The 25,043-nt window shown below is 43.7% G+C and overlaps 1 protein-coding gene across 1 annotated transcript; it reads left to right on the top strand.

Annotated features, from left to right (window-relative positions):
- Positions 1 to 905: 905 nt before the first annotated feature.
- Positions 906 to 25,043, top strand: LOC139386913 (gap junction protein gamma 2). Its single transcript, XM_071132794.1, has 2 exons — positions 906 to 1,051; positions 23,503 to 25,043. Exon 2 carries the CDS (start codon positions 23,523 to 23,525, stop codon positions 24,786 to 24,788), a length of 1,266 nt encoding a protein of 421 aa, XP_070988895.1. The 5' UTR covers positions 906 to 1,051; positions 23,503 to 23,522; the 3' UTR covers positions 24,789 to 25,043.

Genomic DNA, 25,043 nt, shown 5'->3' with positions numbered 1-25,043 from the left:
TACTGTAATGCCTGGGGCAAGATAATCATCAGTTCCAACAGAGAATATTTACTCCTGTTTTTTCATTGGCAATTTACAACTGAGCTCTGGGAACTAGGCCTGGTACTGAAAACCTGTTTACAAAAGTAAACAGCTTGAATTTGTATTGTGCTAGCAATAATAATGCACAATATGATCATCTTTGAAGCTTGTTGTGCCCTTTGAAAGACACTGTCATTTATTCCAGTTTGATTACCTTCATTCTTGATAAATCCACACTATGACATTTTCAATAGTTGAATCTTTCTGACAGCTCTGTCTAAACCATGAGAGACAAAAAGGTTCCGTTGGTCTGTATTCTACCTTTGATAAGGCCTACATTTGATGTAATATTAACAAATTGTCTTATGGCCAAACTACATGATGGACTCTTATGTTAAGTTTATAATGTACATTGATAATTACAGACAATGTAGAAACTACATTGGAAAGAAAGAGGAAAAACTACTGTTCATATAATTGAAATAGGACTTTTTCATTTGTATTTGACAATGGGTGTAAATTCACCTTTTACGTTTGTCCACATTAATACATTATTTTGCTCTACATATTTAGAGAAAACTGTAGTGGTTACTCTCTCCATCTGAGTTGCTGCCGTGAAACACACACATACACACACTGTTAGTTAAGTCACAAGGCTCTGTAGCTCTGGAGGTTCATAGCAGCATCAGTGACAACTTGCTGGGTGAATAAACAGCTGTAACAGAACAAGTCATCCTGGATGAAATAAACAAATAGTTGAACTACAGTAGTTGAGCAAGAGCACCACCAGTCATGGAGGCGACCGACTGACCAAGCCAGGGAACAATGGGGCCATTGGCAGGAATCCTGAGTGTCTTGCCTGTACTTGGTGGTGAGGGGTTTTGAAGAAAAATGAGCCATTGTCTCTCTCTCTCTCTCTCATCCTGTTTCCGAACCTCAGCAAAGCTGAGCAATGTCTCTGGAAGTCGTCCCAGGATGCTCCACTGTGAAGAATACTAGTCTGGTCAAACCTAGCTGGCCCCATGGAGAGGTAGGTGTGCCTTCTTTATTTGTTATCCATTTGTGATGCTCTTGTTTTACCTCAGGGGTCTTCTGATGTATTTTTATGTAATGCTATGTACTGTAAGTTAGGTATTCTAATTATGAGGGCACCAGGCAGATCAGGCAGCTGCCCTCTGGGCAGTGGTCACACCGGTACATTTTGGCATGTTATTTCCAAAGAAGCTTTCTTGGATTCTTATAGACCATATCATTTACAGGATTTACAGTCAAAGGAGAAGTACAGCTGAGTGTTGTTACTTTTTCTGTATGTCAGTTACCTTCGAACTGCAGACTACAATCAATCAATGTTGCCTTGGAGGCTGCTCTGCAGGGTGGTCAAGAGCTGGCACAGCCATAACATCTGTTTTAAACCTAACCCTAACTTTAATCTTAACCACAATGCTAACTCTAATGCCTAAGACCAAAAAACACATTTTTGTTTTCATGAATTTTTTACATATTGACAATTTTGACGTTGCAGCTGGCCCATCTAGCGTAAACCACTCAAATCAATTTTTATTTGTCACATGCTTTGTAAACAACAGCTGTAGACTAAAAGTGAAATGCTTACTTATGGGTCCTTCCCAACTATGCATTAAGGAATATGATTGTTATTTGTATACAGCACAGTGTGTATTCTCTTCCCTTTCTGTGAGTACACTAGAATAAATAGGATTTTTGTACCCTATCAAATTTAATAACCACCAATTCAATATTAGTAATTGAATGTCAATGAGTTTATATATCACGTATCTTCCTTGAGTTATTGTATTATCATTATTGCATTGTGTTATCATGTCTTTAATGGCCATGATTCCTGAACACTGCATACAGATAACTGGAGGATGACCTGATGTACCCTTTAACGGGCTGATGACACAAGTCACCCTTCAACTCAGGTTGACATTTATTGCCAAGAGTCCTACCCTAGAGGCAGAACAAACTGTAATAACAAGATCATTTCTAAAAAGATTATGCTGATTTCATTCAAAAAAGTTACTTTGCATCAAAGTGTAATTGTTTACGACTTCCGCCGAAGTCGGCCCTTCTCCTTGTTCAGGTGGTGTTCGGCGGTCGACGTCACCGGCTTTCTAGTCACTACCGATCCATTTTTCTGTTTCCTTTTGTTTTGTCTGATTACACACACACCTGTTTTACATTCCCTCATTACATTCCCTATTTAACCATCTGACAAACATTTCTGTTCTGTCTGTGATTGTTCATGTCGTTAGTGGTTGTGTTTGTGTTAGAGTTGTGTTGTATGGTATGTTCCTATTTGGAATTTTGTGTTATTCTTTGAGTAAACTCAGTTGGATTACTCTATACATGTGTCCTGCGCCTGACTCTGCTTTCACTCTGCACCGAATCGCTGACAGTAATGACAAAATCATTCTAAAAAGATTATGCTGATTTCATTCAAAAAAAGTCACTTTTATCAAAATTTTATCAAAGGGACTTTAAAAAAAATGAAATCAGCATAATCTTTTTAGAAATGATCTTGTTCTTACAGTTTGTTCTGCCTCTAGGGTAGGACTCTTGGCAATAAATGTCAACCTGAGTTAAAGGGTGACTTGTGTCGTCAGCCCGTTAAAGGGTACATCAGGTCATCCTCCAGTTAACTGTTGGCACACTACAAAAGTGGATTAGCAACAAGGTCATTCACCTTGTCACCCTGAATCACACTTGAACCAGAAAGAAAGTTCAAATAATTTTTCATTGTAATGAGACTACTATCCAAATACTTTTCAGCCGGACATTGCTGCTGTATTGGGGTATTTCAATAATATCATGGTCCTGTTCAATGACTTCATTGATAGTTGGTATGTAATAAACATTCTCAGTATGGCCAAACCCCTAGACATGTGCTGTGTGTTGACAGAGTAATAGTTACTCAATGGCAACTAAATCTATTCAGATTCATATTTGTTATTCTGCTGGCATTCCTACAGTGACTATTGCATGTTACTAGGCTACCAGCCTTACTCAAAGTTTTACATGCGGTGTCATACTGGGGTGAAGATGATCAGTGTAGACTCACCTCAAGCCAAACACCTGATGCCTTCTGTAAGTCTGAACCAAAATACCTTCTGTAAGTCATAAAATACCGATCCCATATTTAAAAAAGGAATGGGCTGCTATACAAAGGGTCATGCACCTACTTTCTATTGGGCGGGCACTGATGGCCAAATGTGATATCTTTTAATTAATTATGCATAAAATATACAATACATTTTATATGCTCAGCTTACAAATGTGGAAAAAAGGTGGTTTCTGCTATGTAAGAACAAAGGAGGCTCTGACGGTGTGATAGATGCACCATAGGCTAAGCTATCAGATTCAACACATTATTTAAGTATATCTAATATGTTACCCTGTCTGTTTGCATCCACTTCTGATGTAAATGTGTAACTAGTGAAAAAAAAAATATTGTGTCCCATGAAACCCTACAGTGTTGCTACGGTCCTAGTAGAACAAAAGCTTGTCAATTCACTTACAAAGTAGGCTGGATCTGATTACCTAATTCTGACCACACTTTTACTGTAGCATTTGTTACATGCTAGGCTAAGGATTGTGTAGTGATACAATAGAGAGCCTTTTGTCATATTGTTGGAGTGGCCTACTACCCTGAGACAGCGTGTGCACGCACAACCATTCAGATACATGGATGCCACCTAGTGGTTTAAAACATCCACTGTCAAAACCAGATATGGTGGGGAAATTACACCCTGCTTACACACGTTTGTATAGAAATTACATTCTGTATCAGTGACAATGAATATGACCTCTTGCATTAAGAAATAAGATTGTTCTTTGTATACAGAAAGGGGCATATTCTATCCCTTCCTGTGAATACACCAGGATAAATAGGATTTTTGTACCCTATCAAATTTAATAACACGCGATTCAATATTAGTAATGGGATGTCAATGAGTCTATACACAGCATATCTTCTTTGAGTTTATTTCGTTTCAGGTAAGACCCAGATGCAGACGACGTCGAAGTAACAGTTTATTAATCAAACAGAGGCAGGCAAAAGGCAGGTCAAGGGCAGGCAGAGGTCAGTAATCCAGATAGGTGGGGCAAAGGTACAGGATGGCAGGCAAGCTCAGGGCAGGCAAAGGTCAGTAATCCAGAAAGGTGGGGCAAAGGTGCAGGCCGGCAGGCAAGCTCAGGGTCAGGGCAGGCAGAATGGTCAACACCGGGAAAACTAGGAAACAGGACCAATCGAGAGATAGTACTAGTCAAAACTCAGTATTATCTTATTATCAAACATAGTCTACATAAAAACCATAAATCAGCACTAACGAGCTGACTTCAACACCTTGATCTCGTTATTACAGCGTTAGTCATGAAATATCACTTAGACGGTGGCAGGAGCAAGAGCCATAGATATGCAGTTCTGGTGTCAGCTATTGTTGCATGAGACAACACTGCATGGCAAAGCTACAACTAGGAAGTATTGGCTGATATGATATTAGGCCTGCAGTAGCATTGCCAGTGGCTGAAGTTCACTGAGTTACTGGTTCTGCCTCTTACACTGCAGGTTGTTAGAGTACTAAGAGTTCTGGGGGTGGTGTTTTACTGAGCATTTCTCTGCTACAGAAATCAAAATTACCCTTTATAGGTCTGCTACTCTTTGGGCCTGGCCTGGGTCCACCCCATGACATGGCAGTTATGACAAGATAATGTCAAAGATTACGGACCTTATTTGTTGCTTGGTTTGGTTTAAGGGGAAGTTGTGTAGAGTGATTCTTCTGGTGACCTGATAATCATGCAGTCTATTTTAGAGCACATCGATGAAATATATCAGGGATTATTGAAAGTCTGGACAATCTACTTTTTTCCCCACAAAATGTTTTCTTTATATTTTTTATATTTTTTATATATAGACCAAAGTATCAGCTAACACACCAAGTAAAGACACAACCTCCTAATTATTTTTTTTCCGTCTTCATGAAATATAAAAAATGGATTTGTCAACTCTGTCAGATGCCATAAAAGGCTTTTCATTCTTAAACGTATGGTACAACAAGTGTTTGAAACCTTGATTGTTTAATTCTAACATTAGATTATTCAAATATGAAATACGAATATCCAAATGTTGTTTTGTTTTATACATAATGTTATATAATGTTCCAGGTCTAATGTTGTTAGCATTTGGCATGTTCTTCTAGATTTAGAACATGTTTTACGGAGTTGACAAAAAGGGCACTTTTCTAGGTAGCAATTTAGTTTTTCCTCAGTTGCATTGACTCTAAAAACCGCAAAGGTTGTGATGTGTACCTTATGTCTCACATAAAGATGACTGATGGTCAGCTAGTAATGTTACAAACATCTCTAATCATCTAATCATTTATTCTAGACAGATCACATCTTAATGTTGAGATTAAAAAGGCTAACTTTTTTTCAAATGCAAAAATATTGCATGAAAATCAGCAAAGCATTTCTCTTGCTGCCTCATTGAAGCTAGAACGTCTCAGAATAAATTGACTGGTGCTTTCACCTCAGAACCCAGGTGAATGGACAATTGGGTGCTTTTCTGGCATTTTTCATGCAGTTTTACATGAAGCGGCTTAGAGTGTGTTTTATACAATCGAGAGACATGGTCCGTACCAAGCAGACAGTATTAAGCACTTGTTTTAACATACAGTCAGGTCCATAAATATTTGGACATTGACCAAGTTATTATTATTTTAGCTGTCTACCACAGCATATTGGAATTTAAATGAAATAGTGCAGACTTTCAGCTTTAATTTGAGGGTATTTACATCCAAATCGGGTGAACGGTGTAGGAATTACAGCACTTTTTATATGTGGTCCCCCCCTTTCAAGGGACCAAAAGTAATTGGACAATTGGCTGCTCAGCTGTTCCATGGCCAGGTGTGTGTTATTCCCTCATTAGTTAATTTACAAGTAAGCAGAAAAAAAGTCTAGAGTTGATTTCAAGGGTGGCAAAGAGCTGTCACTGCCAGTGAAGCAAAAAATTATTAGGTGGAAAAATCTTAACAAAACCATCAGAGAGATAGCAAAACATTAGGTGTGGCCAAATCAACTATTTGGTACATTCTTAAAAATAAAGAACGCACTGGTGAGCTCAGGAACACCAAAAGGCCTGGAAGACCACGGAAAACAACTGTGGTGGATGACAGAAGAATTCTTTCCCTGGTGAAGAAAAAACCCTTCACAACAGTTGGCCAGATAAAGAACGCCCTCCAGGAGGTAGGCCTATCTGTGTCAAAGTCAACATTCAAGAGAAGACTTCATCAGAGTAAATACAGATGGTTTACCACAAGATGTAAACCATTGGTAAGCCTCAAACAGGAAGACCAGATTAGAGTTTGCCAAACAACATCTAAAAAATCCTGTACAGTTCTGGAACAACATCCTATGGACAGATGAGACAAATATCAACTTGTACCAGAATAATGGGAAGAGAATAGTATGGGAAGGGAAGGAACTGCTCACGATCTGAAGCTTACCACCTCATATGTGAAGCATGGTGGAGGTAGAGTTATGGCGTGGGCATGTGTGGCTGCCAATGGAACTGGTTCTCTTGTATTTGTTGATGATGTGACTGCTAACAAAAGCAGCAGGATGAATTCTGAAGTGTTTAGGGTTATATTCTCTGCTCAGATTCAGCCAAATGCTTCAAAACTCATTGGATGGCACTTCACAGTGCAGATGGACAACGACCCAAAGCACACTGCGAAAGCAACCCAATACTTTTTTAAGGCGAAGAAGTGGAATGTTCTGCAATGACCAAGTCAATCACCTGACCTGAATCCAATTGAGCATGCATTTCACTTGCTGAAGGTAAAACTGAAAGCAAAACACCCCAAGAACAAGCAGGACCTGAAGACAGCTGCAGTAAAGGCCTGGCAGAGCATCACCAGGGAAGAAACCCAGCAGTTTTTTATTTATTTTTATTTCACCTTTATTTAACCAGGTAGGCAAGTTGAGAACAAGTTCTCATTTACAATTGCGACCTGGCCAAGATAAAGCAAAGCAGTTCGACACATACAACGACACAGAGTTACACATGGAGTAAAACAAACATACAGTCAATAATACAGTATAAACAAGTCTATATACAATGTGAGCAAATGAGGTGAGATAAGGGAGGTAAAGGCAAAAAGGCCATGGTGGCAAAGTAGATACAATATAGCAAGTAAAACACTGGAATGGTAGATTTGCAATGGGAGAATGTGCAAAGTAGAAATAAAAATAATGGGGGTGCAAAGGAGCAAAATAAATAAATAAATTAAATACAGTAGGGAAAGAGGTAGTTGTTTGGACTAAATTATAGGTGGGCTATGTACAGGTGCAGTAATCTGTGAGCTGCTCTGACAGTTGGTGCTTATAGCTAGTGAGGGAGATAAGTGTTTCCAGTTTCAGAGATTTTTGTAGTTCGTTCCAGTCATTGGCAGCAGAGAACTGGAAGGAGAGGCGGCCAAAGAAAGAATTGGTTTTGGGGGTGACTAGAGAGATATACCTGCTGGAGCGTGTGCTACAGGTGGGAGATGCAATGGTGACCAGCGAGCTGAGATAAGGGGGGACTTTACCTAGCAGGGTCTTGTAGATGACATGGAGCCAGTGGGTTTGGCGACGAGTATGAAGCGAGGGCCAGCCAACGAGAGCGTACAGGTCGCAATGGTGGGTAGTATATGGGGCTTTGGTGACAAAACGGATTGCACTGTGATAGACTGCATCCAATTTGTTGAGTAGGGTATTGGAGGCTATTTTGTAAATGACATCGCCAAAGTCGAGGATTGGTAGGATGGTCAGTTTTACAAGGGTATGTTTGGCAGCATGAGTGAAGGATGCTTTGTTGTGAAATAGGAAGCCAATTCTAGATTTAACTTTGGATTGGAGATGTTTGATATGGGTCTGGAAGGAGAGTTTACAGTCTAACCAGACACCTAAGTATTTGTAGTTGTCCACGTATTCTAAGTCGGAGCCGTCCAGAGTAGTAATGTTGGACAGGCGGGTAGGTACAGGTAGCGATCGGTTGAAGAGCATGCATTTAGTTTTACTTGTATTTAAGAGCAATTGGAGGCCACGGAAGGAGAGTTGTATGGCATTGAAGCTTGCCTGGAGGGTTGTTAACACAGTGTCCAAAGAAGGGCCAGAAGTATACAGAATGGTGTCGTCTGCGTAGACGTGGATCAGAGACTCACCAGCAGCAAGAGCGACCTCATTGATGTATACAGAGAAGAGAGTTGGTCCAAGAATTGAACCCTGTGGCACCCCCATAGAGACTGCCAGAGGTCCGGACAGCAGACCCTCCGATTTGACACACTGAACTCTATCAGAGAAGTAGTTGGTGAACCAGGCGAGGCAATCATTTGAGAAACCAAGGCTGTCGAGTCTGCCGATGAGGATGTGGTGATTGACAGAGTCGAAAGCCTTGGCCAGATCAATGAATACGGCTGCACAGTAATGTTTCTTATCGATGGCGGTTAAGATATCATTTAGGACCTTGAGCGTGGCTGAGGTGCACCCATGACCAGCTCTGAAACCAGATTGCATAGCAGAGAAGGTATGGTGAGATTCGAAATGCTCGGTAATCTGTTTGTTGACTTGGCTTTCGAAGACCTTAGAAAGGCATGGTAGGATAGATATAGGTCTGTAGCAGTTTGGGTCAAGAGTGTCACCCCCTTTGAAGAGGGGGATGACCGCAGCTGCTTTCCAATCTTTGGGAATCTCAGACGACACGGAAGAGAGGTTGAACAGGCTAGTAATAGGGGTGGCAACAATTTTGGCAGATAATTTTAGAAAGAAAGGGTCCAGATTGTCTAGCCCGGCTGATTTGTAGGGGTCCAGATTTTGCAGCTCATTCAGAACATCAGCTGAGCAGATTTGGGAGAAGGAGAAATGGGGAAGGCTTGGGCGAGTTGTTGTGGGGATGCAGTGCTGTTGACCGGGGTAGGAGTAGCCAGGTGGAAAGCATGGCCAGCCGTAGAAAAATGCTTATTGAAATTCTCAAGTATGGTGGATTTATCAGTGGTGACAGTGTTTCCTATCTTCAGTGCAGTGGGCAGCTGGGAGGAGGGGTTCTTATTCTCCATGGACTTTACAGTGTCCCAGAACTTTTTTGAGTTAGTGTTGCAGTTGATGTCTATGGGTTCCAGACTTCAGGCAGTCATTGACTGCAAAGGATTTGCAACCAAGTATAAAAACTCACAATTGAATGTATTAATATGTAACGGTGTTCGTCTATAGGAGGAGAAGAAGCGGACCAAAGCGCAGCGTGGTGGTTACTCATGTTCTTTAATTAATGGAAACTGAACGATACATGAAATAACTTAACTCTACAAAACAACAAACGGAACGTGAAAACCTATACAGCCTATCCTGTGACAACACACACAGTGACAGGAACAATCACCCACAAACAAACAGTGAAACCCAGGCTACCTAAGTATGATTCTCAATCAGAGACAACTAATGACACCTGCCTCTGATTGAGAACCATACTAGGCCGAAAACATAGAACTGCCCAAAAACATAGAAAAACAAACATAGACTGCCCACCCAACTCACGCCCTGACCATACTAAATAAATACAAAAACAAAGGAAATAGAGGTCAGAACGTGACAGTACCCCCCCCCAAAGGTGCGGACTCCGGCCGCAAAACCTTGACCTATAGGGGAGGGTCTGGGTGGGCGTCTGTCCGCGGTGGCGGCTCTGGCGCGGGACGCGGACCCCACTTCGCCATTGTCTCAGTCCGCCTTATTGTCCGCCTCCGTGGCTTACTCACCATGCCCACCCCTCTCAATGACCCCACTGGACAGAGGGGCTGCTTGGGACAGAGGGGCAGCTCGGGACAGAGGTGAAGCAGCTGCTCGGGACAGAGGGACAGCTGCTCGGGACAGAGGGACAGCTGCTCGGGACAGAGGGACAGCTGCTCGGGACAGAGGGACAGCTGCTCGGGACAGAGGGACAGCTGCTCGGGACAGAGGGGCAGCTGCTCCGGGCGGAGGGGCTCTAGCGGCCCCTGGCTGACTGGCGGCACTGGCGGCCCCTGGCTGACTGGCGGCACTGGCGGCCCCTGGCTGACTGGCGGCCCCTGGCTGACTGGCGGCACTGGCGGCCCCTGGCTGACGGGCGGCACTGGCGGCCCCTGGCTGACGGGCGGCACTGGCGGCCCCTGGCTGACGGGCGGCACTGGCGGCCCCTGGCTGACGGGCGGCACTGGCGGCCCCTGGCTGACGGGCGGCTCCTGGCTGACGGGCGGCATTGGCGGCTCCTGGCAGACGGGCGGCACTGGCGGCGCTGGGCAGACGGGCGGCACTGGCGGCGCTGGGCAGACGGGCGGCGCTGGCGGCGCTGGGCAGACGGGAGGCTCCGGCAGAGGCGCCGGACAGGCGGGAGGCTCCGGCAGCGGCGCCGGACAGGCGGGAGGCTCCGGCAGAGGCGCCGGACAGGCGGGAGGCTCCGGCAGAGGCGCCGGACAGGCGGGAGGCTCCGGCAGAGGCGCCGGACAGGCGGGAGGCTCCGGCAGCGGCGCCGGACAGGCGGGAGGCTCCGGCAGCGGCGCCGGACAGGCGGGAGGCTCCGGCAGCGGCGCCGGACAGGCGGGAGGCTCCGGCAGCGGCGCCGGACAGACGGGAGGCTCCGGCAGCGGCGCCGGACAGACGGGAGGCTCCGGCAGAGGCGCCGGACAGACGGGAGACTCCGGCAGCGCTGGAGAGGAAGGCTCTGGTAGCGCCGGAGAGGCGGGAGACTCCGGCAGCGCTGGAGAGGAGGAAGGCTCTGGACGGATGGGCCGGAGAGACAGCCTGGTACGGGGAGCTGCCACCGGAGGGCTGGGGTGTGGAGGTGGTGACGGATAGACCGGGCCGTGCAGGCGCACTGGAGCTCTTGAGCACCGAGCCTGCCCAACCTTACCCGGTTGAATGGTCCCGGTCGCCCTGCCAGTGCGGCGAGGTGGAATAGCCCGCACTGGGCTATGCAGGCGAACCGGGGACACCTTGCGCAAGGCTGGTGCCATGTAAGCCGGCCCAAGGAGACGCACTGGAGACCAGATGCGTAGAGCCGGCTTCATGGCACTTGGCTCGATGCCCACTCTAGCCCGGCCGATACGCGGAGCTGGAATGTACCGCACCGGGCTGTGCACCCGCACTGGGGACACCGTGCGCTCCACAGCATAACACGGTGCCTGCCCGGTCTCTCTAGCCCCCCGGTAACCACAGGAAGTTGGCTCAGGTCTCCTACCTGGCGTAGCCATACTCCCTGTTAGCCCCCCCCCAAGAAATTTTTGGGGCTGACTCCCGGGCTTCCATCCACGACGCCGCGCTGCCTCCTCATACCAGCGCCTCTCCGCTTTCGCCGCCTCCCGTTCTTCCTTGGGGCGGCGATACTCTCCTGGCTGAGCCCAAGGTCCTTTACCGTCTAGTTCGTCCTCCCATGTCCATACCTCCTCGCGCTGCTCCTGCTGCTGCTTTTTCCTTTGCCCATTACCACACCGCTTGGTCCTGTTGTGGTGGGTGATTCTGTAACGGTGTTCGTCTATAGGAGGAGAAGAAGCGGACCAAAGCGCAGCGTGGTGGTTACTCATGTTCTTTAATTAATGGAAACTGAACGATACATGAAATAACTTAACTCTACAAAACAACAAACGGAACGTGAAAACCTATACAGCCTATCCTGTGACAACACACACAGTGACAGGAACAATCACCCACAAACAAACAGTGAAACCCAGGCTACCTAAGTATGATTCTCAATCAGAGACAACTAATGACACCTGCCTCTGATTGAGAACCATACTAGGCCGAAAACATAGAACTGCCCAAAAACATAGAAAAACAAACATAGACTGCCCACCCAACTCACGCCCTGACCATACTAAATAAATACAAAAACAAAGGAAATAGAGGTCAGAACGTGACATAATATGTAAGTTTGTACAATTACTTTTGAGCTCCTAAAATTGGGGAGACCACATAAGAGTGCTGTAATTCCTACACTATTCACCCAATTTGGATGTAAGTATCCTCAAATTGCTCATCTTGATTGTTTCCTTTCAAATCCATTGTGGTGGCGCACAGAGAAATAATGATAATAACTCCAAATATTTATGGACCTGACTGTATGTGGGTGAGGTAATACATGCTTTCTAGATACTACCTACCAAACGTGCAGAAAATAGGATTGGTGTACCTCAGGTAATACTAATTACATTTTTGGGATCATCCATTAAATGAACAAACAAATCACTTTTAGAAAATCACCGCAGAAACTGAATTTAAGACAGTCCTTAGGCTTACATCTCACTCACTCCAAGTGCAACATCTGCCTGAAAGACAGAGCACTGATACATCACTTCCTACTGACCCCAGAATAGACACAGCAGCATATGCTTTTCCACTATTTCTCTCAACTTACATAAACATTAACGGGACATGGACGTCTGCTCATCATGTCAACCCTACAGGCAATGCCAGTCTTCAGGCGAGAGGTTCTGTCTCAATATACATTAGTCCAGAATGTCTGCATAGAGAAGACTTCATTCTTAGTGTGTTTATACTATCTGAACACAATACAATCAAAACCTCCAGTTAGATATTTAGCAGGCCCAATGTTCTATTGGAACATCCTTTTTGGCTGTAGTTGTAGAAATGTCCTCTTTGTCCGTGTTTGTTCTAAGAAATTGTAAGGAGTTACAGCGTATGCATAGTTCTTACGTAATGATAAGCATGGGTTTCATTGGAGGAAGAGTACTTCAACCATTCCAATTAATTCTCAAGTTGTTTGGGGCAGTCAAAGTTTACAGGCTATTTATGTTCTACATCAGATGTACATTATTATATTATATAAATGTACAGCAAAATGTCAGGGATCTTGTGCAATATGTTACCACGTCCTACACAACTATATTGCAATGCCTTGTTGACTAAGAGTAGACGTCCAAGCTCAGCTGAAGGAAGTTTTTCTGGGATAATGTTGGCATTCACCTCTAGGCTCTTTATCCCCAGTCGCTTCAGTGGACTGGAGCCTCCATCAAACTGGCACGGGACGCACAGAGCCAGGGGGTAGGATAGAATAGGCTTGGATAAAAAACGGAAAGAAAAGTGAACAAATGAGAGAGGACTGCCACCACTCTCAGGAAGCCTATAGGATATAACCCACTCTGCTCTGTGCTGCCTGGGAAGAGCAGTTGGATGGTGTGGGGGAAAGGGGGGGCAAGCATCGATAGAGTTGCATGCTTTTCTCTGGTGTCTTGTGTCACTCTTTTCTCTGGGGGGCCCTATCCAAGTCACATGGCTGTGCTTGATCTGTTACATAAAACACAGACCTCTGTGGCCCCCAGTCGGCTCCCATTAACTTAGTTCTGCAGAGAGAAAAAACTCTCTGTGTCTGGGTGACATTGGCAAAGGGCTGAGGAGAGGAAAGCTGTCAAGATGTTCACTTCTTGTTGTCCTTGTTGTTGCATCATTTAAATTCCACTGCAGACAGACGACATAACTCTCAACGACCTCTTGAAGGTGATAACTGATTGACATTGAGCATTAGGGTCTCACAAATACATTGTATATGTGTGCGCTTATCAAATGCTTGTGTAAAGGGTTGTTTGAACAGCATGCACCATTTTGTGCAGCAAAAGATGACACACTAAAATGAATCTGTTTGTCAACTCAACAAATAATTTTGTACTTTTATTTTGAGTAGATACAATTCTTGGATGGGATAGCCAACACAAACTTACATTTTCTGTCAGTTTACCATCACACCCTTAAAACCTCTTAAAGATATGACCCTTTTTTTTCACTCAGAACCTGAAGCAAGGATATGCACATTCTTGATACCATTTTAAAGGAAACACTTTGACGTTAGTGGAAATGTGAAAAGAATGTAGGAGAATAACACATTAGATCTAGTAAGAGATAATACAAACAAAAAAACGTGTTTTAAAAAAAAAAAAATCCATTATCTTTGAAATGCAAGAGAAAGGTCATACATTAAGGTAGGATCCTAAGTGTAATTTAGATTTTGTCCACAAGATGGCAGCAGTGTGTGCAACGTTTCAGACTGATCCAGTGAAGAATTACATCCCTACACAATATTTTGTATCAAGTCTGCCAGGAGTTTGCGCAAACGTGCCGAATTGGTCAATTTATACATTTTCAAGTACATAACTATACAGAACATACAAAAATGCTATAATAATACAAAAATTAAGTTTACACACTCCCAGGAATGTCATATTTGATGGATCATTAGCTTCCCTACAGAAAATACACAAATTTTCACACATCTAGATGGCCGGGAGGGAGGAGTCAGAGACAGTAGTGGGATCAAACTGTGGAACCCAGATCCTACATTTAAATATACAATTTATTTTATCAAACAAATCTATGCTATATTTTATCTCTGGGACCCTCAGGATGACAAATCAGAGCAAGATACTGAACGTAAGTACATTCATTTACCTTCAGAGGTGAATGTATCAAACCAATTGCTGTAATAAAAGTGTTCCGTTGTTGTGCACTATACTCAAACAATAGCATTGTATTTCTGCAATAGCTACTGTAAATTGGACACTGCAGATAAATTAACAATCATTTAAGCTTTCTGCCCATATAAGACATGTCTCGGAAATTTGGCTGTTGTATTCAAAGTTTTCTAGTCACATTATTGCATATTGAGCAACAACCGTCCCGGTTTAGGGACACAGTAGAGGTTAAATTGAGTGGCATTTTTTCAATTGGAGATTACATTAAATGCCGAGCTTGAACAGAAAGTTTCAAACACTGTCTTAGTTATTAACTGAGTGAGCACCACTTAATATATAATGACTAACTTATAATAACCAGAACATGTATATAAATAGGCTAGTTACTGGACCATCTGTGTCTTTTGGATGGCAGCAAGATTTTGGAGCTGTGCATGTGATCCGACTTGGAGAAGAAGCCACGTGATGGCCTGACTGTGTTGCTTCCCCCAGGGACAGCACAGCACATGGCTGGCTAGATGAACTCCTAATGCTCCAGTCATTCCAGCAGCATCCCCTTTTCTCCTCTAGATCTCCTCAGTCAGATTGGGGGAGGGAGGGATGTGTGGAGGAGGGGATGTTTTGAAGCAAGGCCTCTGGAGGGAGGGTCCTTCAGGCCCAGCTGGCTTGGTTTCAGAGCCAGCACCCCACTCTGTCCACTCACTCACACAGCCTCACGTCTCAACCAAGATTCTCTTCTTGAGCACTCTCACCCAGCTCACCACTCCCTCACCCAGCTCTCCACACTCTCACCCAGCTCACCACTCCTTCAACCAGCTCTCCACACTCTCACCCAGCTTTCCACTCCCTCACCCAGCTCTCTACACTCTCACACAGCTCTCTACTCTCTCACCCAGCTCTCTATACTCTCACAAAGCTCTCTACACTCTCACCCAGCTCTCTACTCTCTCACCCAGCTCTCCACACTCACCCAGCTCTCTACTCTCTCATCCAGCTCTCTACACTCTCACCCAGCTCTCCACACTCTCACCCAGCTCTCCACACTCTCACCCAGCTCTCCACACTCTCACAAAGCTCTCCACACTCTCACAAAGCTCTCCACACTCTCACCCAGCTCTCCACACTCTCACAAAGCTCTCCACACTCTCACCCAGCTCTCCACACTCTCACACAGCTATCCACTCTCTCACCCAGCTCTCCACACTCTCACCCAGCTCTCCACACTCTCACCCAGCTCTCCACACTCTCACAAAGCTCTCCACACTCTCACCCAGCTCTCCACACTCTCACAAAGCTCTCCACACTCTCACCCAGCTCTCCACACTCTCACACAGCTCTCCACACTCTCACCCAGCTCTCCACACTCTCACAAAGCTCTCCACACTCTCACACAGCTCTCCACACTCTCACAAAGCTCTCCACACTCTCACCCAGCTCTCCACACTCTCACACAGCTCTCCACTCTCTCTTAAGTCGGATCACTTTTCACTGGACTCCCATATCATACTCTCATGCTTGAATTTAAAAAAAAGTATATTTCAAGTGGGCCTCTTTTGTCTTCTACTGTTCCTGCAAGCCAGGGGGGAGGCCAATGCCATCACATCAGATCAACTCCTTGAATAGCCTTCTCCTTGAAGTTTGCAGTTGTGTAAACATATGTTGTTCCCCTTAAGTGTGTGTACATTACTGTATTTAGACAGGGATATTGCTTTTCAACAGGAAAAAATAGCCAACGTTTGTCTTTAAGAACTGTTAAATAATTACTTTTTTTCTGAAAATACTTGTCCCCAGATGAAAAATATGACCAGTAACCCTAATCCTGCGTCCGAGGTTTCCAGTGATGTCTGAGCAGAAATAAAACATTGATGTGAAACATCAAATTACAGTTGATACAAATGACAAATCTGTTACCCACACACCCCAGTATACTAACGACAGAGATGGATAAGGCTTGCATCTGCTTTATATCCAGATATACTTAATTTAATTATGATTATTGGCGTCATTGAGGTATCTTTCGGGTGAAGACTATAAGTCACTACACAACACAGCTATATGTTCATTGTAACACTGGCCAGATACATTTATTTTAACATTAGCCAGATACTGTTTTCTTTATACTGTTGTGCACCAAAGGTATTTGAGTTTAGCTCAAGGTCACTTACAGTATTAAATAGCATAGAGTACAATAGCTAGCACATTGGGGAATGATTTTTCCAATTACAACTTATGTATATGAACTATGATTTCTCCTTGGATACAAATATTTCAGCCTGGCCTTAAAGACTGGACGTAACATAGTAGATGTAAATCTGTGACAATCAAATTATTCTCAAAAGTATGATATGTTGCATTTGGTATGTTTACATAAGACAGAAGGTTACTTAAGCCCAAAAAATGTATACATACCATACAAAGTGTTACATATCATGATAAATGGAGGGAGACAGATTTAGGTTTACTATATTAGGTCTACCCCAGAGTCCAGGTTGAATAGTTATGAAGTAGGGATATAGAATATGGGCAGAGAACAATACAATATGAATAAGGCATGGTTTGCTTCCACTGTACACATAGATGCTATTTTAGTCATGTGAAAAAAGCTGGCACATGCACTATTTAACATTGTGTGCTATTGCGTTCCAGTTCTACGGCCTGACAAAAAGCCTTGAGCGTAAACACCATGTCGGAATAGACGCGGAACGTAGGGCAGAGTGGGACCTGTCCACCAGTCCCATCTTTGGCCATCCGCCTGGATGGAACGTCTAAATATTTGGACATCTGATATGACTGAGCGTACCTGTTGGATACATTCAAACGAATCTGGTGTAAGGCAATGTGGTTTTTATCTCTGGGTGGCACTTTGGAGAGTGGATATCCCAGCAGGCTCTCCCTCTCACTCTCTCTCTCTTTCTCTATTGTTGATTGTTACAATTGAGGACACCTGTTATAATTATGACATATAAGTAGAAGTACAGTTGTTCCGTATGTGTGTGTGTGTGTGTGTGAATGAGAGAGAGAGTGAGAGCACTCACACGCATGACTAGCCATATGCCAACTACTGTGAAGATGCGGCTACTTTACACATTGTGCATTTTCAAGGCAAGCTATCACATACAGAACTATAGCTGTACAGGTAGCCTAGGTATGGGGAGGTGAGGAGAGGCAGTTGTGTGGAGATAACCATGTGTTGCTGAGATCAGAGAAGTGGCAGAGAGATGGAGAGCTGTCATGTGTGTTACTTACCGAGTGTTGAGGTATAGGGGGTGGGTGTTGAGCAGTGTTGAGCTATAGGGGGTTGGTGTTGAGCAGTGTTTTGCTATAGGGGCTGGGTATTGAGCAATGTTGAGCTATAGGGGATGGATATTGAGCAATGTTGAGCAATAGGGGCTGGGTATTGAGCAGTGTTGAGCTATAGGGTGTGGGTGTTGAGCAGTGTTGAGCAATAGGGGCTGGGTATTGAGCAGTGTTGAGCTATAGGGGCTGGGTATTGAGCAATGTTGAGCTATAGAAACTGGGTATTGATTAGTGTTGAGCTATAGGGGCTGGGTATTGAGGAATGTTGAGCTATAGGGACTGGGTATTGAGCAGTGTTGAGCTATAGGGGCTGGGTATTGAGGAATGTTGAGCTATAGGAACTGGGTATTGAGCAGTGTTGAGCTATAGGGGCTGGGTCTTGAGCAATGTTGAGCTATAGGAACTGGGTATTGAGCAGTGTTGAGCTATAGGGGCTGGGTATTGAGGAATGTTGAGCTATAGGGACTGGGTATTGAGCAGTGTTGAGCTATAGGGGCTAGGTATTGAGCTGTGTATAGCTATAGTGGGTAGGTGTTGAGCAGTATTGAGCTATAGGGGCTGGGTATTGAGCAGTGTTGAGCTATAGGGGGTGGGTGGGGAAGAAAAGGGTGGGGGTATTGCCACTAACAAGCCTCCCTCAGCTGGGTGGGTGTTCATTTCAAACTGCAGTCAGATGTCCTTAAGTTTGACCCTTCTGATGAGGGTCACTTGCCAGGGGAGGGAGGGAGAGATTTTTTTCTTCTCTTTTTTATATTTCCTTCTTGGGCAGAAGGCTGGCGTAATAGAAACCAGACACGAGTCAGAATGTGAGGCATTCACAGGAGAAAGAGTTCAGTTCCGTCCTCACTCAGTGGATAAACAGAAAAGAGAGAGGATAGACAGAAAATGCTGTAATAACATATAGTCTTATTATAAGATGTTTGATGTTTTTACTATGTGGGGAAGCTAATGTTGTTGTTAGCTAGTGGGGGTCACGGCATCAGATCAGGATCAGGATCAGGATCAGGATGGACCCTCCATGCCATTGCTGTTGTGGAGACTATGCACGGGAGCTCTAGAGATGGCCGTGGAAATGTGGACAAAGTTATGTTTGAACAGAGCGTGCGGTGCAACTTCTTCTCCAGGTGGGTTTTCTCAGTTCTCCGTCAAAATTTTCTCCAAACCCTAGGATGCCTATCTCTGCAGTTACCATATTTTCTACTGTCATACTGTAGGTGTTGTATTTGGGAAATAGAAAGCTGACTTCAACCCATAAAGAACTTGTCTCTGATTGTTAATGATTGAATTTGAATGATAGTTATTTTTTATAGACTGAAAATGCAATATGAAATTCCAAGAACTGTGTCTGGGTAAAAATGCTAAATGCAAAAGTAGAATGTAAAATGAAACTGTTATGCCAGGTGTACCACCGTTTTAAATCCACAGGGTAAAAGTATAGCTTATAAATAACATTGAGATAAGTGTCTATTAGAAATACTCAAGGGGTTTGTTCCATATGCTCAACTAGGGCTGAAAATTGCCAGGGACCTCACCATGCAATATTATCACGATACTTAGGTGCCGATACGGTGTGTATTGCGATTCTCACGATTCTATATGTATTGCGATTCTCAAGATTCTATTGTATTGCAATTCGATGCTGTGATTTTATTGCGATTCGATGTTTCAAACATATTGCTCACCATGTGTCTTCTGCAGAGGGACAAGACAGAGCCATGAGAACAAGTTTTGATCAGTCAGGAAAATAAAAGTGCTGAAAACAAATTGGCTCACTATTTAAAAAATAAGATTGAGAACAATCTATAAAGGGCAACAGGTAGCCTAGTGATTAATTAAGAGCTTTGGGCCAGTAACTGAAAGGTCACTGGTTCAAATCCTGAGCCAACTCGATGAAAAAGTCTGACAATGTGCCCTTGAGCAAGGCACTTAACCCTAATTGATCCTGTAAATCGCTCTGGATAAGAGCATCTGCTAAATGACTAAAACGTAAATGAAGGAAAAATATTGGAGTTTTGGCACAGCCAACTAGCACAAAAATTATATTGCAATATTGTCAAAAAAGATACATCGTCAAAAATATTCCCATACGTAAATGTATCAATCCTTTCCACTATCACTATGCTCATCACTTTAAAGCCCAATATGCCTCCTCGCTCTGACAACAATTTAATCTCAAACATCTGCATCCTTTAGTCCTGCTGTGTAAAACGTATTTTGCAGCAAAAAAAAAAGTAGTTCAACTTGACATACACCTCTGACCAGGGGTACAACTTTCAGTGGGGACGGGGTGACACACGTCTCTCCCAGTTTTATCATTGGAATGTGATACAAAAGGTGGCAACGGTGTGCTTTAGGACCATGCGGACGCCTCCGTGCGGTCGGGTAGGCTGTTGGAGAGTTTATCTGACCGGATATTTTTTTTTACAAATAATAATAATATGTCCCCCCCCACTTCTAAAACCAAGGTTGTGCACCTGCATCTGATACCAAGTTATTTGCAATTCTTTATCATGTATATTCTCTCAGGCAGCTACAACCTCAACATTTGTTCATTTCTGAAATTAGTGGTTCTCAGTTGGAGAGACAGATGGTCATGCAACCTGTGCAATAATGGGGATTGAGATTAAATCCAGAGAAGAAATTCCACGCAATTACAGCAACATGTGCTACTGCAACTTGTTTACACAAGACTTGTAAATGCTTGTTCTACGGTTGTAAGATATTGAGGTATAGTTCTTGTTATTGTTTTCACCTTATACAGACTTGTACGATTTGGAATATATTTGACGTGTTCAAAATATTGGTTTAGATCATGTTCAATGATGAATAAAAGTGATAAACTACAACTTTCATTAGTTATTCATAATAGGACACAGGTCAAAGGTCAAGGTCAAGATCTTGAGGGCAAGTCAAGTTGCACTCCTCAGGTGCGATTGCCTTCAATGGGAGAACAAGGCTGGGGTCAATTCAAATTGAAGGCAGTCAGTTCATGAAGTAAACTTAACTAAAAATGTATCTATTTTCAATGACTTCTCAATAAACTGAGGAGTAGAAGCTATTTACAGTATTTCAAAGATCCCCCCCCCCCCCCAAAAAAAAAAATGATACATGAAAATCACTTTCTGAATTAACTGCCTCCAATTTCTATTGACCTCAGCCCTATGGAAGCCCAAAGCATATGTTGTAATACAGAAATGGAAAGATAGCCTACATAATAACAGTGCATCTTTTTGGTCATATCACTCTGTTGTTTTTTCCTTCAGCTAAATCCAGATACTGAAATCACTATTTACAAGATTAATTGATATTAGGAAAGGGAATGAAATAAGATATGCCTACAATTAAAACTAACACATAAAGATAGTAATTGCGTTCATTAATACAGCATTCTCAAATCATGATTTTTACAATACTTTGTTAAGACATGTTGTTTACAGAAAGTAAATATTGTTATTCCCCAAAGGCTCTGTTAGCAGACTTGTGAGCATGAAAACATGTGTATTGCTTTCTTGCATGGGTAACTTGCTCTTTCTGACATTAAGCATGGTATATACAGTACATGTTAGAGACCCCACAATAAAACAGTACAATATCACACAGCGGAAGAGTAGTGTTAACAAGCTACAAAAAAAATATTCCCTTTTCAAGTTCAACTGTATGAAATACCAACTGAATAAATAATGTTGCAAACTACCAACAAACCACTGAATTGCTGTATACAGTTCCACCTCTAAAGCAAGCCCTAATTGGGGCACTATTCATAATAAAGCCAAGCCATAATCCTCAATTGGGCTTCAGTTAAACAAACCTGCCTTACCTCAAGATCTAGGCAGTGACTTACTTTAGTGAAGTGTAATTTTACAGATACGGTTTACTAACTTATTACACTAGGTAAGTGTTTCAAATAAGGGTTCACCCACCTATTTTTTACACCCCTGGTCCTGGGGCAGATGAAGAGTTACCCACAGTAGCTGCCATCTGTGGCCTGGCCATGTGGTGCTAGCTGATCCTCCCTCCCTCCTCAGTGTGAGACTGAAGCAGCAGCACTGGGTCTGGAGGGCAGGCCTCGTGGCAGCTAGACAGATGAACAAGCCTCTCCTGTTCACTGTGTTCACTCAAATGGCAGCGAAGGGAGATCAGGGGAGATGGCACGTCCCACGCCAGGGAAAACAGTACTGCTATACAGTCATGATACTATCAACTCACAAAGCGGGCAGTCGGCCTGCTCTGTGTGTGAGGGGAGTAGTAACACTAGTGGGACAACATCCTGGGGTATAGATGGTTTACTTTTGACTTCTAGAATTTGAATTTTTATTAGGATCCCATTAACTAACGTCATGGCGTCAGCTAGTCTTCATGGGGTCCATAGAAATTAAAAGAGATTGCAAAAAAATCTATTTACATTAAGACATTACAAACATTTAACAGGTAGACAGACGTCTCTAGACTAAGATTCAACAGCCGATCTGAGAGACCCAGGTCAACGTTCAAGGGAACCTATAGGGATTCTCTCTCAGAATACCGAGACCAGCACACAGAGACACCTCCACATATGTGTTCTCTCTCTCCTCCTCCATATGCCTCCTATCTTCACATCACCCAGCTGCATCACTCAGTACACTCCTTTAACCTGGGGAGAATTAATCTAGTTATCCCTTCATTCAGCCATCAGAAGCTGCATCATTAAATAATATGAGAATAGTAGAAGCTTTTGAGTAATCTTTACAGTAAGTTAGGTACCCCTCACTGTGTATGTACATGTCTGACTAGTCTAAGGTATAGCCTATGCAATGGATTACAATTTAAATGAGTTATATCATTGTCACACTGGTAGGAATTTGTGTGATATGTCATAAAACATTTGTGTGTTTTTAGCTAAATTGAATTGATCATTAACATTATTTAAAAAAGAATGCGTTTAATAATTATAGTGTATAAGAAAGGACATACAAGAAAGCCAAATTAGGACATTGTTTTTTTGCACATGGAAGTGAGTGGGAACAGTCTATTAATCATTTGATTCATTTCAAACGGGGCCCAGGGATTATCTTCATAGTTGTTGCTTTTAATTAACATTAGTCTGTTGTGTTGTGTCCCTCTGAGGTCTTGCATGTCCAACGGCTTGGTTGACACTGTAGTGTGAATTTAATTGGATTATTTTGACTGCTGATGGGCTGAGGATCATTAAATGCCTCAGCTTGCCTTACCAAGCAACTTTGGCATCATATACTATTTATTATAGCAAAAGTTGTGTGAAAATATATAATTTTAATGCATTTATTTTGTCTTCATGTTGGGATTATCTCAATATCAAATAATTTCTGGGTAACCATGAATTACCTTACTATGATTGTTTTCAATTAAAATGCTTAAAAAGAAACAACAATAGTTTTTTTGCAAAGAGCAATTTCTCGAGAATTTTGATAGAACTGTCAGAGTGGAGTGAGTAGGGAGGGGAAAACCAGAAACTAGTTGTTATTGGCAGAGAGCTTTGGAACCCTCTTTCTTATTGGTCTGTTAACTAATTGACCGCCTGTTGACTTAACACTATTATTCCAACTTCATATTGTGAAAACATGTATAAAACACAGAAAATCACATTTTTGACTGCACTGGGCCTTTAAAAGAAAAGCAAAAGTTTTAATGAACCAAACCCCTAATTATACTTATTCTGTGTTCCCAGATTCTAGTTGAAAAGCCTCTATGACCACCATGAGCTGGAGCTTTCTAACTCGTCTTCTGGAAGAGATCCACAACCATTCCACCTTTGTGGGGAAAGTGTGGCTCACAGTACTCATCATATTCCGTATCGTGCTGACTGCCGTGGGGGGCGAGTCCATCTACTCGGACGAGCAGACCAAGTTTACCTGCAACACCAAGCAGCCCGGCTGTGACAACGTGTGCTATGATGCCTTCGCTCCGCTTTCGCATGTTCGCTTCTGGGTCTTCCAGATCATCATGATCTCCACCCCCTCTGTCATGTACCTGGGCTATGCCATACACAAGATAGCCCGCGCTTCTGAGGTGGAGCGCCGGAAGTTCCACCGCCGGAAGAAGCCCATTCAGGCCCACAGGTGGAGGGAGAGCCACCCGCTTGAGGAGGTGCTGGAGAATGAGGACGATGATGCAGAGCCCATGATCTACCAGGAGGACGTGGTGGAAGTCCAGGAGGTCAAGCTGGAGCCGGCCAAGCCGCAGAAACATGACGGCCGCCGGCGGATCATGCAAGAGGGCCTGATGAGGATCTACGTTCTGCAGCTTCTGTCCCGGGCTGTATTTGAGATTGGATTCCTGGTGGGCCAGTATCTTCTCTATGGCTTCCATGTTAATTCGTTCTATGTGTGCAATAAGGTGCCCTGTCCCCACAAGGTAGACTGCTTCATCTCTCGGCCCACAGAGAAGACCATATTCTTGCTCATCATGTACGTGGTCAGCTGCCTCTGCCTGCTCCTTAATGTTTGCGAGATGTTCCACTTGGGTATCGGAAAGTTCCGGGACACTCTCCGCAAGAGGAGGAACCAGGGGGTGCGACGGACATCGTACAGCTACCCGTACTCCCGTAACATCCCCACCTCTCCCCCCATGTACAACCTGGTCATGAAGTCAGACAAGCCCAACAGGATCATCCCCAACAGTCTTATCACCCACCATGAGAAGAACATGGCCAACAATGCCCTGGAACATCACCAAGAGTGCACCAGTCCAGACGAGAACATCCCCTCAGACCTGGCCAGCCTGCACCGCCACCTACGGGTGGCCCAAGAGCAGCTTGACATGGCTTTCCAGACCTACAATACTAACAAGAACCAGCCCACCTCCAGGACAAGTAGTCCAGTGTCTGGGGGCACCATGGCAGAGCAGAACAGGGTCAACACAGCCCAGGAGAACCAAGGAGCCAGGCCGAAATCAGCCACTACAGAGAAAGCTGCGACCATTGTAAAGAACGGAAAGACTTCTGTGTGGATTTAAGAATGATTAACTTCACGTGGTACAGTAATCATACTGAAAAGCCATTTTTCAATTTCCAGGACCATATTCTGTGGATACTGGAAGATGTGTGAGATGAGACAAGATATTAAAGGCTTTGGTGCATGAATCGATTGCACTGCCCGAATACACTGTAAAAAGTACAATTTCATTCAACATACAATTGTAAGGCAACCAGCTGCAATAGGATTGTGAGTTTGCTAAACAACATTTTCACACACAACCGTTTTGTTGTGA

Source organism: Oncorhynchus clarkii, chromosome 28 (assembly GCF_045791955.1).
Source record: "Oncorhynchus clarkii lewisi isolate Uvic-CL-2024 chromosome 28, UVic_Ocla_1.0, whole genome shotgun sequence".
Lineage (NCBI taxonomy): Eukaryota > Metazoa > Chordata > Actinopteri > Salmoniformes > Salmonidae > Oncorhynchus > Oncorhynchus clarkii.
This window is presented reverse-complemented; position numbering and strand designations above follow the sequence as displayed.